The sequence below is a fragment of the Fistularia commersonii genome, chromosome 31, assembly GCF_037954325.1.
Source record: "Fistularia commersonii isolate RoL2024-O1a breed Wild chromosome 31, RoL_Fcom_v1.0, whole genome shotgun sequence".
In the NCBI taxonomy this organism is placed as follows: Eukaryota; Metazoa; Chordata; class Actinopteri; order Syngnathiformes; family Fistulariidae; genus Fistularia; species Fistularia commersonii.
The window spans coordinates 4332276-4345719 of NC_141314.1; the positions used below are offsets into that span (position 1 = coordinate 4332276).

Sequence of the window (13444 nt, forward strand, 5' to 3'; positions counted from 1 at the left end):
CGAGACGCATCCCGGTCCTCCGAGTCCCAAGAGGAAATCTGGTGTCATATTTGGATCACAAGGCAAACAAACATAAACTTTGAAGAAAATGCAACTTGACCTGGACATCACCATCGACAACACCGTGGTAAGGCCAACCCCAACTGCGAGAAACCTGGTTGTGGTCCAGGCAAAGTCGCAGCAGTTGCAAGTTCCAGCAGATTCCTCCTCTACAACATCAGGAAGATCCGCAGATTCTCATCCAGGCTCTAGTCATCTTTCGTCTGGACTACAGCAACTCCCTACTTTGACCATCAGGCCTCTGGAGCTTCTTAAGAAAGCGTCAGCCCGCCTGGTGTTCAACCGTCCAAAATTCTCCCACACAACTCCCCTTCTTATGTCCCTACACTGGCTCCCGGTAGCCGCCCGCATCAAGTTCAAGTCCCTGGTGCTCGCCTACCGGGCGGTGAATGGGACAACCCTGTCTAATCTCCAGGATACGGTCGAGCCACATGTCCCTACCCCGTCCCCTCCGATCTGCCACCTCTCGGCGACCGTCCACCCCGTCGCTCAGAGCCCCCGGCTGCCGATCCAACCGGTCTGAACTCTTCAGTGGTGGAACGAACTCCCGAAAAAGGTCAGAACAGCGGGGTCGCTGCCCATCTTTTGCCGTGAGCTGAAAACATACCTCTTCGCCAAGCACTACCCTACTAATCGGACTTAGCACCCAACCCCCTCGTCCAAAAAAAAAAAAGATGAAATGTATGTATGTATGTGCAGGACTGTCTCAGAAGATCAGAATATTCTTTATCTTTATCTTCTTTATCTTTTGTAATGCAATTACAAAAACAAAAATGTCATACATTCTGGATTCATTTGAAATCAACTGAAATATTGCAAGCCTTTTATTATATCTATATGATTATGGCTTAAATCTTAAGAAAACTCAAAAATCCTATCTCAAAATATTAGAATATCATGAAAAAGTAATTTTTAGTCTTTCACTTGCATTACAGAAGATAAAGAACTTTATCACAATATTCTAATTTATGGTTCTGAGATGGCTATTGCTTGGTAGAGTGGTCACTTCTGACTTCCGACTACTGTTACTCCGGATCTTCGGTGACTGAATTGCACTTCTTGTAAGTTGCTTTGGTTAAAAGCGTCTGCAAAATAACTGTAATCTAATGTATAGTAATGTTGTTCACCTCACGGTTTTCCTTCAGTCCGGCATGGATGGACGAAGGACTCAGGATTCCCCAGTTGCTGTAAGTCAGAACTCACATACTGTACATGAGTACCCATGTCGCTCACAGAGGTAAAATCATGATCTAGCATGGGAAGAATAAATGAAAAAGGATTCACGCTTGGGGGCCGCATCAACGGGCAAAAGGTTCCCGAAAAAATGACTGAAATGAAAGAAAGCAAATGCAGCACAAGCCACACTGTAGTATAAACCGGGGACATTGAAGCGCAGTTTGCCCGCGATGCTCGCAAGTTAGTTCCTGCGGCAAATTTGCTTCAACGTTGCAAACGTTCTCCGTCAGAATGACGAAACTAGACTTTCTTAATGAATTTATAGGAGTCGGCGACGTAACCGTGAGAGCTTGAAGGTGCTGTGAACCGAGGAATCCGCTGTGCTGCACTCTGAAAATACCCGAGATGCTTCAGCAAAAGAAAGCATTACCAGCTATTACGCATACGGCATCTTTTTTTTTTAATAAAAGTAATTTGTTTTATTACACCCAATAAATGAGTATCAGGGGCTTTTATCGCTAACAAATGTGCACGAGACCAATTTAATTTGTATTTTATCCACGTGGGGGAGTTTTAGAGCAAAGTAATGGTACATTTTACACATGACTATATACGCACCTATACCGGTAATCGTTTTTTGTGGATTACAAGTCAAAAAGGTCCAAATTAAATAGAATAATACCTGAACATGGGCTCTAGCATCCCCCGCAACTCTGAGTGCAGGATAAGCGGAAGATAGATGGATACATGAACAAAAGGATTAATTCCTTTGAATATTTATCTGGAAGTAACTGTAACGTACTGGCTGAAGTTTTCTGTCCCCGGTTAGTCGATGACGGCGTTTTAAATTCCGGACCACCTCCCGCTGCATCTGTTTCCCCTCCAATCGTTTTGTTTTTCGAGTCTCTCGCTCTTTGCGGACACGACAGCGAAGGGTGGGGGTGGGGGGTGGGGGGGGATAAAGCATCGGGAGGGAAAAAAAAAAAAAAAAAGCACCGGAAACATTAAAGTGCTATCCGTCTTGTGATTTTGATGAAAACGACGCCCGGAGCCGAACCTTCTCTTCCTCCGAAGCAATATCCTGGAGGAAAAAGGGGAGGGGGGGGGGGGGGGGGGGAGGGCTTCGCATCTAACTTGATTTAATACTTAATCGTTGCTTTGCGACGCGTCCGTCTCGTAGACGCTCATTATTCTCTCAGCCATCAAGAACACACACAAAAAAAAAAAAAAAAGTGGTAAACTCCAATTTAAGTGCGGGAGAAAAATATCGCAGTTGACTGGCGGCGAAAAAGCAAAAAAGACATACAGATGAAAAAAAAAAAAAAAAAAAAAAAAAAAAAACACCCCTGTCACATTTTAATTGGAGTGGCGAGATGAGTTATGGTAGGGGAACAGGTGTGTGTGTGTGTGTGTGTGTGTGTGTAGGGGGGGTCTTCATCAAACCGTCCATTATCTCCCCACCTACTCAACTTCCACCGGAGAACTTCATTTTCTCCCGCCTGGCATACGTGCAACGACCTCCTCCTTCTCATCCCAAGACAGAAAACAAGAGCTTAAATCAACGCTTTCATTCCCGAGTCAAAGATCTAACCCCCCTCCGATTGGCCGGGAGCTGTCGACCATAGGGATGATCCATCATCGCGTCCCGTTCAGGACATATTTCGATAAACCCGAGGATGCCAAGAGTTCGGAACGCGCCGATCTGGACTGATTTCCAGACTATAAGCCGCTGCTTTTTTCCACATGCTTTGAACACTGCGGCTTAAACAGCCATGCGGCTAATTTATGTATTTTTGGGGGGGCTAAAGAGCTTCATGCAGCAAAAAAAAAAAATAATTTAGCCTCATCACGTCGAACCAATGAAACGACCGTGAAACTCTGAGGCGGCATTGAAGATGGCGACGTTAACGGTTTTAGTGCGCAGGAGGAAAACCAAGATAGCGATTAGCAGGAGTTGGACAGAGCGGGGATAGAAAATGGATGGACTTTTCCTTGTGTTTTTTATTATATGTCTTTTTCATCAGTTAAATGGACTGTTCGGAAAAAAGCATTTCCAGTACGTAACTGCGGATGTTACCGGTATGTATTTAATTAAAAGTTGAAAAAAATGTTTCGGTGTAAATATCTCATGTTACAATGTAGACACTTGCGGCTTATAGTGCTGCCAATACATGTACACATATACTTATTTACTTATTTTTAGCCGGTGCGGCTTATATTCAGGTGCGCCCAATAGTCAGGAAATTACGGTATTCATTGACGGTCATTATTTCTTTTTAATAATTATTATTAGTCGAAACCCAGCATTTTATTTTACAGATCAGTTTTTTTAATGTGAGATCACAATTTTACAAGTGTTAGCGTAAGTGAGTTCAGACTTGTAGGAACAAAATACCCATTTACCCCGCATATTTTTTTTCTTATCTAAAGAGACTTTTGTGATTTATTTTCTCATTATCAAATCAGTTAGTGAACAATGGTGGATGATTCAAGTTGTCAGAAAAAGGAGATTGTGTGTTAAGACGTGTTTGGCTCTTAAATTCCGATTTCTAAAGAAAAAAAAAAAATCAAGAATTATTGATTTCAAATCAATAATAATTACAAGAAGAAGCTTCAGAGGAAGTCTTGAATAAACAGCATTAGCAGATATCAGTTTTGACTTTGTAAGTCATTTTCCAGACATCTCTTTCCCTCAAATCATTGCGACAAAGCGCAACACGACATCCGGGAAAAGTCCTAATTAATCCCGCAGTTGGGCTGTTTCGCCGTCCGACCCAACGCGGCACCCGTTGGTCGTCCGAAGCGGGCGGGGGGGGGGGAGGGAGGGAGCGCCGGAACCTTCCAGGTCGGCCTCTGACTGACAGCGGACACGACAGCCTGGAGGCAGCTCGACTACAGAGGGACGGAAATCAATAGCGGGTCTTTGGCAGCAGAGACTTCGTGCCAGTGGATTACAGGAAGTGATGCTACAGAGTGGGAGTTAGCGTGTGGCACTACGAGTTAGCGTGTGTGTGTGTGTGTGTGTGTGTGTGAATGAGGGAGATAGTGAAGCAGAAAACTAATGTTGAGATTGGCCCGGTGTGTGTGTGCGTTAACAGGAGTGTGTGATTAATACCTCATGTTAGCGTGTTTGTTTCCTGAACTTTAGATGGATATTTTGTCCTCTGTGTGTGTGTGAGTGTGTGTTCGATAAGTCACTGTGTGATTTGAGAGTGTGTGTCGTGACGCTCTGTTGTTAGCTTAATGCTTTTAATCATCTTGAGAGGAAGGTAGAGTCATGTGAGATTAGACAAGCACTGCAAACACACACACACACACACACACACACACACACACTGCCCCCTAATCTTATCCCTCAAATACTGCCGTGCACTCCTCCACTCAACGATTACACAGGTTGAGTCAATATTATCTTGTCTTATCTCCATATTGTGGACAATTCCGGATTGGATTTAATTGATTTAATCCTAGTTTTCTTTATTCAGTCACGGGAGTGTCGAGGTCGTCTCTTTAGAATCTGACAATTCTGACATAGACAATTCTCACATCATTTCCTGCTCATTCGATTTCTCTCCTGTATCGATTGGGGTTTTTTTTTCCTTGTTTTCAGTTTTTGGCAATTTTTTGGTGGTTTTCTGCTGATTTTTTTGATTTGTTTTTTTTTTCCTGACATATTTTATCAGTTTTCAAGTATCCATCGCTTAATTATTTATTTGTCTTTGCTAAAAATATGCACTTATAAGTGTCTGGATATCAGTTTTACTGTTAGTCAATAAGTCTTTGGGGGAATTTCTTGACATTTTTTTTTGATCACTTTGTAGATATTTAAATAGATCAACATATTGTATTTTTCATAATTATTATGATGAATAAGCAGTTTCAGAGGAGAAACATTATGGCAAATTAACTAGGAGGAAAAGAAAATTTTTTTTTTTAGAAATCTGATGATGGAATATCAGATGGAAGGCGAAACAACAACAAGAGTATTTTAGTTTGAGTTAAGTTGTTTTTTTTTTTTCTAGTAGTGTTCTGGTATCCAGACCTGGTAACCAGCACTCTGAGTGAAAATCCTTCACGATCGTGCCGCATGCCGCACAGGGATTTTTTTTTTACACCCTTCCTTCTCTCAATAACAATAATAATAATCATAATAATAAAGCGAAATTAGGGTTCTGACAGGTGAAGGCATGCTAGAATAAAACCCCCGTGGGGGGGAAGCGGGTGTGAAATGGGAGCAGACCGGCTACGGTGCGGCCCCTGATCTGATCCGCATCATGTGCAGGGGCGAGGAGGGCCTGCTGAGCGGAAGGATCGGCTTCCAGGCTGCGTTTGGGAGGAAGTTGCCGCTGGCGGCGGCGGCGGCAGACGGAGGGCTTTGACCTGCTGACTGCATTGTGCTGAACACGCTGGAAGAGAAATCTCTCCTCACCCCTCCTCCTCCTCTGTGATGATGCAGAGCCAGCACTCCTCCTCAGGTGCCTCCTTCACACCCCTCATATTTACATCTCTCCTCTGGCTAATTCTTTCTTTCATCTTTCCATCCTTTCCTTTGCTTTGTCATCCCGTTACACTCTTGTTTCTAACCTTCCTTCATCCCACGGCAGGGAAATTCAGTGTTATGACAAAAGGATGCATAACAGAATCCATAAAAACAAGGATAAGTCATGAAAATATCAAATAAGCATGTATGTTTATGACTTATTTTATTCCTTTTTTAGATCCTTTCCTGTCTTTTCAGTCCCGTCCAGTCACATCCCATACCTTTGTCTCCGACCTCTTTCATCTCCCATCCTTCCTTCCTTCCCTGTTAATTTCCTTTTCTGTCCTTCCCCCTTCGCTCCACCTTCATCCTTTCATTCATCTTCTCCCCCGAGCCTAATCCTTTCCCCTCGCGCCGTTGTAAATTTCGTTTTTTTTTTTTTTTTTTTCAAGCGAGAAATATGTTAAACAATCTGTCAAACCGTGCTTGTCAGAACACGGGGGAACAGAGATTGTCTTTAAAAAAAAAAAAAAAAGATATGGAAAGTAATTCTCCTTTCCTGGTTGGGTGATTCCGGCGCACGCCAGGCTGGATCGGATATTTGTGACACACACGCGTCCATTTTCCGTTTGGATTAGATAACCGGACCGGGTTTTCTTGTTTGTATCGATATCAAGGACCGCGTCCTCGGAGGCTTTTTCGACAACTGTCTTGGCACGGGAAGAAAAACGCTCCCGGTGGCCTTCAGGTTTTACCGTGCGACAAAAATCAGAGAAAAAAAAAAAGATGCCTGGCCTTTGCAGAGATTACAGTGATCAAACTGGGATTTAATTACTCTGTTTAAACATTTCCATTGAACTTTACCACCGACTTTCCCTTTGGCAAATATTGAAAGATGAGATGAGACGCTCGTTCCCCTCCCTGCCTTGAACAGTCTTAAACCGTAATTCCTCTGCCACTATTTGAACGTCAGAAAATTAAAAAAAAATAATTTCTTATTAGCTCCAGTGAGTCATTCAAGGCTGCCACCAGTCACTGGCAAAGAGATGCTGGACTGAGCGCCGGAAGGACCCTGGGGGTTTCTGCGGTGGACCGGGACGGGATCTCCGGTCGAGGCAGACGGCCGCCAAGCCAAAGTGCTATCTTTAAGGCATTTTACCTCAATCCAATAGTATTCCTCGGTGCTAATTCGGTCAGGGCGTTTCGCCGATTTAAGCCACCGAGAGGGGGATTAACGGGAATGAATGAACCTCTGGACACCCAGAAGTTCCTTGTACTTAGAGGATTTGTTGGCATCGCCTGACTGATCGTGCGAATGGGGGTCTTTCGGGTCACCTGCGAGTCTCTGACCAACCCCGCCGTCAACCCGGAGGATTCCCTGGTCCCTACGTACTGAGCATACAACTCCTGCACCTCTACGTTTCACTCCAGTGTCCAATGCGAGGCAGTAGCGGTGACCTCTGACCCCTCTTGTCCAGCACGCGTCCTTTCTAAAAGCCTCAAAAGCAGTAGGGCTCGAGGGAAAAAAAAGAACAGAAATGCAGTTCATCTAACGGATGGCCGACAAGGCCGCCCTCCCGCTCAGAGAGCGAGCGCACGTTACGTCTGCATGCATTCTGACTGCAATCAGCACTTTATCCTGCATCTGCGGCGCCTCTCTGAGCCAACGTGCATGACGAGCAGCTGCGGTTTCTGAATCCCGTACCTGGCCTTAGGGTTCTGGGAGACTTTTGGTCTGTTTCATTTTACAACCCCCCACCCCCCACCCACTTCGACTAAATCTTCGGGTATTTGGAAGGAACAAGGTGAGAATAGGTGGGACTATTGAGCTTCCAGCTGCACTGCACCAAATTCCACTCCCCTTGCGGTCTCGTTGAAAAGACAATAAAATAGATCCTGCCTGCTGGAGGGGAGGCGTCTGTTGGTTCTGTCCGTGCAGAAAGAGGTTAAGGTGCTATAAAAATAAAAAGGAGAGTTAAAGCCGGCACAGGGATCGTTGGATCCTCCAAACCAAAGTGGTTTGTCCCACGCTACAACGGCGCATAGCAAGAATGAGGGCGTCACACGCGTCCTAAATGACATTGGTTCATGCTGGACACTGATAGATGGGGGACAGAGAAGTCACCAATGGAGCTTCAATTTTTTTGTTTTGACATTTTCTCAGCGCATAATTTCCTCTGGCTCGAGGAGGAATCTGTCGGTTGAAGCGATTAAGATTAAAAATACTGGATCTTGGATTGGATTTATTGTTGCTTGGACGCCCTGAACCGCAACAAACATTGGGGAACATCACCGACGTTTGGTGGAAGTCAATGTTTGGCAAGCTTACCGTTGGATCGTCATTTCGGCCGGCTAGCTAGCGGATTAGCTTGCCGGCTAGCAACAGCCGGGTAGAGTCACGATCCGAATGGCAGACTTTTGGGGAGAATTTTGATCAGGCTTTTAGGCGGGCCTGCCTTGTTCTTCTGGGGACATTTAGGACGTACTCCGGATATTCTTGAAACATCCGGGATCCCTGTTACCGTTGGATCCCGGATTACGGCCCTGTCCGAGGCGAGTGTGAACGACTCGTGAAAAACAAGACAACAACAAGCCACAGCGATTTTCACGGGCCGCAGTGGAAGGATGACCGGGTCGGGGCCGGGGGGGGGGGGGGGGGGACTTCCTGTTGTGCACAGATGGACGGACAGATGCCTGGCAAAAGCAAAAAGTCCTCGTTTTCATCTCGTTCGTCAATTTCAGGCTTGTGATTTGACCGCAACGATCCGTGTGATGTTGCACGCGTAAAAAAAAATTCCGGACGTCCATGAAACTCGGACAGCCAAATCTCTGATCGGGGTTAAAGCAAAAAGTCGGGGTGACGCACAGGGGTGAGGTTTGGGGAATTTTCTTCAAAAGGTAGACAAAAATAAAAAAAACTAGTTAGTCATCAGAGACCTCTCATTCTGAGAGACGGATGAGTGACGGCACCTGAGCCTCGGCTGAAAGGCTTAGTGCTGTTTTTTTTTTTTTTTTGTTCGGAGGAATTAACCAAGCGCACATTTTTCTGCTAATGAAACACTTTTACATGACATTAAGGGAAGAACGTCTGAGTCAACAGAATGAATTTGTTGTTTTTTGTTTTTTTTTTTGTTCTTGCTAATTTCTCTTGTCGAGTATTTCTGCACATCAGCATTTTTTTTTTGTTTTGCTTTTTTTCCCCAATTTATGACAAACACATCATATATGTGCACGATTGATTGGGCGTATTCACCGCATCATAGCACCAGATACAAAGTAAAAAAAAAAAAAAAAAAGGAAAACAACTGTAGTGAAGGGGAGGGAGGGAGGAAGAGGAGGGGAAAAACAAGAAGGATGGGAAAAAAAGAAGTACCTTTCTTGTGAGTAGCTTCATTTTTGGAGCCTGTGGGGTCTAATAAAAACAAACAAACAACAAAAAAGATCAGAATTAAACACAGCATTATTCTAACAAACAAAGGTTACAAACTATCCGTTGTTTGTCCTCATTCAGGAAAACAACCACTTTTTTTTTTTTTTTTTTCCTCTTATCGAGGAGCGGAGAGACAAGACAGCAAGGCTCGGTTATCTGAGGTGTCGTACGGCTGCCAACACTCGGCGGGGGAGGTGGGGGTGGCGGGGGGGGGGGGGGGGGGGAGTGTGTGGCAGTGGGGGTTTTGGGGGTGGGGGGTGGGTTGGGGGGGGCAACATACTGTGAAAAGGCAATAGCGGGAGGGGAGGGGGGATGCACGAGTCTGTCGAGGAGCAATCTATGCTGCCATACTGGAGCGGGGAGGCAATGCACGGTGATGAAGAGGAGGGTTGCAGTGCAGATATCTGTCAAGAAGGACGAGCAAAATGCACTAGAGGAGATGCAAGAGAGCGAGAGAGAGACTCAGAGAGAGAGAGAAAGAGAGAAAGAAAGAGAGAGAAGGGCGGGCAGAGTGCAAAGACTACATGTCAAACTGGCTTCATTTTGTTTTGTTTCTTTTACTCTTGGCGTCATTTGGCCTTGGAGGAAATTTGCTAAGTCTTTCTTTTTTCCAGCTCAGCAGGGAGCTCCAGCTCAACATATAGATATATATATATTAAATTCATATATATATATATATATATATATATATACACTGCTCAAAAAAATAAAGGGAACACTTAAAAAACACATCCTAGATCTAAACAAATGAAATATTCTTATGAAATAATTTGCTCTTTACACAGTTGAATGTGCTGACAACAAAATCACACAAAAATGATCAATGGAAATCAATTGTATCAACCCATGGAGGTCTGGATTAGGAATCACACTCAAAATTAAAGTGTAAAAACAAACTCCAGGCTGATCCAACTTTGATGTAATGTCCTTAAAACAAGTCAAAATGAATCTGTGTTGCTTCCTGAGTGGACACTATGATTTCACTGAAGTGTGATTGACTTGGAGTTACATTGTGTTGTTCAAGTGTTCCCTTTATTTTTTTGAACAGTATATATAATATATGTGTGAGGGAAATCAACCAGTCCGGTGTTAAAACAAGTCCCACATTGGAGTCTATCGATTTGACTGCGGAGCCCGCAAGAATGGATAAATGATCTTCAGACAGTGGCCATTAGTTTGCCGTCAACGGGCTGAAATAGAGCCATATTGGAGGAAAATTTTAATCCGGGCAGTGCATATATATATATGTATGTGTATGTAAATATATTTTCAGTCCAGCCGCGGAGGGACCTTTTAGTCTGCAGCGAGGTTGGTTTATAATAAAGACATACGCTGTCTGTCTGATGTCAGAGACTTTTGGCAGCAGAAGCGACTCTCCGACAGAACTAACGGCCGCGCCCGTGCCGGCCGGGCCCCCGAGTTCTGTCCCAACTGGGGCCACCGCTGCCACATTTGCCGAAAATCCTGAGGGTTCCACGCCCGGTCCTCAAACACCTCAGGCCTTTGTCTAAAGGGGATTTGCCAAAACCAATCGCAAGTAGGTTTATTAACTGCTCATTTGTGCGCTGACGTTTGGCTATGCAGCCAAAAAAGGCTGTTCCAATCCTCACCTGCTAATATCTGGTCAGGCTACCAGAACCATGTCATCATGAATCTTTTCCAGTCTTTCAAAATAGGATAGTTAAAGACGTTATTGTTTGAAGGGCGGTATCTCGGAAAATAAATCAAAAAATTATTCACAATGTGCTCCTCAGTTGGTGATGGTCTACGGATAAAAAGTGAGCGGCGACTCATTCTGAATTCCGCTTTGGTCCGATATGCATTGACCCCCATCCTATAACTGTGGTTAGCTTTAGCATTAGCTTCGATGATTTCGAATGAAAATTTCAGACATCTTCAGGTCGGGCTCGGCTTTCCGCCCGTTCCGTTTCCTGCGCCGCCGCCGCACGCCGCCGCCGCGACTTCTCGTCTTTCCGTGATGGATGCTGTGTTTCTCCTCCGAGCTAAGCTGAAGGTAAACCGAGCCCCGCCCGCCTTCCCGCGCTTGACAACCGCCAACGTGAGGGATGGCGGCGACGGCCGGCGGAGGTCTGTCGGCGCTATTGTAATCAGTCATTGTCGGCTCGACAAAAAAAGTCTCGGTGGGGGTTTGGGGATGGGTGGGGGTTCGCTAAGATAGATGGAAAGAATTCGTCGTGACCATGAACTGCTGTCGACAGGTGACTTAAACTCTATAATCTGCCCGGATCCGTGAAAGGCAATTTTCCCCCCCCCCTCCCCTCTGCCTCTCCGTGCAACTGCCATCGCGCCATGTCAGGGCTAAGCCTGAGCTTAGCCTCGCAGCCGGGCGGGCTGTCGAACATCTGAGTGCATGATCCTGGCACAAGGAAGAAATGTAAAAAAAAAAGTTAACAAAAAACAGCAGCTTTGGTTTCCTTTTTTCTTTCCTGTTGAGGGGGCTGCTTCACTCCGTAGGCGGCGGGGAATCTCATAATGCAAGCTAATTACGAGCGCCGTGTGGAATCAATTCTCCTGGCTTTGCAGGGGAGGTTTGGGAGCGGAGGAGGGCGGACAAACAAAAGCACAAAGAAAATGAGGCGTTTTGTGTTGAACTAACAAAACAAACAAAAAAAAAAAAAGGACTGACTGTCTCCAAAAATGTTTTCTTGTTATGTTTAACCCAGGAGTAGGTCACCGCTGGTAAACAACGGCACGTCGTCCTCCCCCGCCGCACCGCCACGGCGGCCCTGAGCTTTTTTCTTGGAGTGGGTAATTAAAGCGATGGGATTCCGTCGGAGGGCCGAGCGGCTCCTCGAAAACTTGTTAGCCGCGGACCTGCTGGCTTTTTTGTTTTTGGGGGGTTCTCTCATAAATACCGTATTAACGTCAGTTTGACCCCGCCTGGGACGATTTCGCCTAACTTGGGGGAATCCATCGCTATCCAAAGCGGATATCCCAACGGCTGTGTAGACTCAGCGTCAAAATATACGCGTCTATGACACAAGATAGACTTTATTGATCCCACGAGCAGGAAATTCAATTGTCTCAGCAACATAAATGGATATATAGAGTGAGCAAAGACTATGTGCAATATATACACTATAATTCAAAAAACGTATAAAAAAGCAAATAAGAAATAAAACAAATGAAAGAAAATGGCTTGTGCAGGGTAAAAAGTGAACATAATGTGGGTCATAAAATTAAAATATTCATTTAATGAAAAGGTAATAGGACAGGTGTCCTGAAGAATATAAAAATATTGCACAGATGAGAGTGATGATGGTGGTAGATGAGGTATTGGGCTTGTGGAGAGTATTTTGCGATGCCTTTGCGTGTGGGGGGAAAAAAAAAATCTTAATTTTTCTGCTCAAGTGGTGAAATGGAATTGCAAATTTTAAAATAGATGGACAAATAGGAACAAATAGAATGCTGTTTCAAATGTGTCTTTAAATGGAGACGGGGCGATGATTTTTCTTTTTTTGCTGTTCAGAACTCATTAAAGCATGAATTTGCGAGTATAAACGTACATGTTACATTTAGCCAATAATTGCAAGACAGAACTTTGTTTTCCAAAACCGGTGGTGTAGTTTTATGCACATGTAACTGCTGGTCTCCGCGGGATCGGATTTCCCAGAAGAGACTCATCCGGACCGAATGTTATTCCCTCCCCTCCCCGTCAGCGTCTCGATCGCTCGCCTCCGACCTTCTCAATATTCCCGTCGTCGATGCCCTTGCCCCGCCCTGCCTCTTCCGCCCGCCAGTTTTAAGTGGGATCGATATTTTTGTCATAACTCAGGGGACGGTCACCTCCGCGGCATTAAAACTTCCCCACCCGGCAGACCCTGGCAGCCGAGGGAGGTTATCAAAGTGGACGCGGAATACTAAAAGAGAAACGAGACCTTCCTGCGGGCAAGGATGTCACCTCCGCCCATTTATGTATTTGCATCCCCGCTCGGATCTCCAAAATCCACTTTTAATTTTGTATTAAACATGACTCGTCAATGCCGGACGGACGATGGACGAGGCCGGCGGGCGGGGGTTCCCCGGGTCCGACGGTCTAATAAGCATGTTAGCGCGCTATCCCGGTTTGGTGCTACGCGGGAAGCGACGAAGATGGCTGTAGGCCACGGGAGAGGCTGCTTTGACACACACACGCACACACACTGCAAACCTTAAATCAATTTTATCTAGTATATTTCAGAAAACCCACTAAAGACATCGAGCGTCGCCGTCGTCGGACGCGAAAACCCTCCCTCCCGTCCACGCCGAACCTCAGTCGTGACTTTGCAGCTGAAACA

At 45.2% G+C, this 13444-nt stretch overlaps 1 protein-coding gene across 1 annotated transcript in view; it reads right to left on the bottom strand.

The window, feature by feature from the left end:
* The window catches only part of glra1 (glycine receptor, alpha 1), a 106688-nt gene that overhangs the window by 59515 nt on the left and 33729 nt on the right, over positions 1 to 13444 (bottom strand). The window contains exon 4 of the mRNA XM_086139308.1: positions 9090 to 9128. Coding sequence (XP_085995434.1) covers positions 9090 to 9128 — 39 coding nt within the window. The remainder of the gene's footprint in view (positions 1 to 9089; positions 9129 to 13444) is intronic.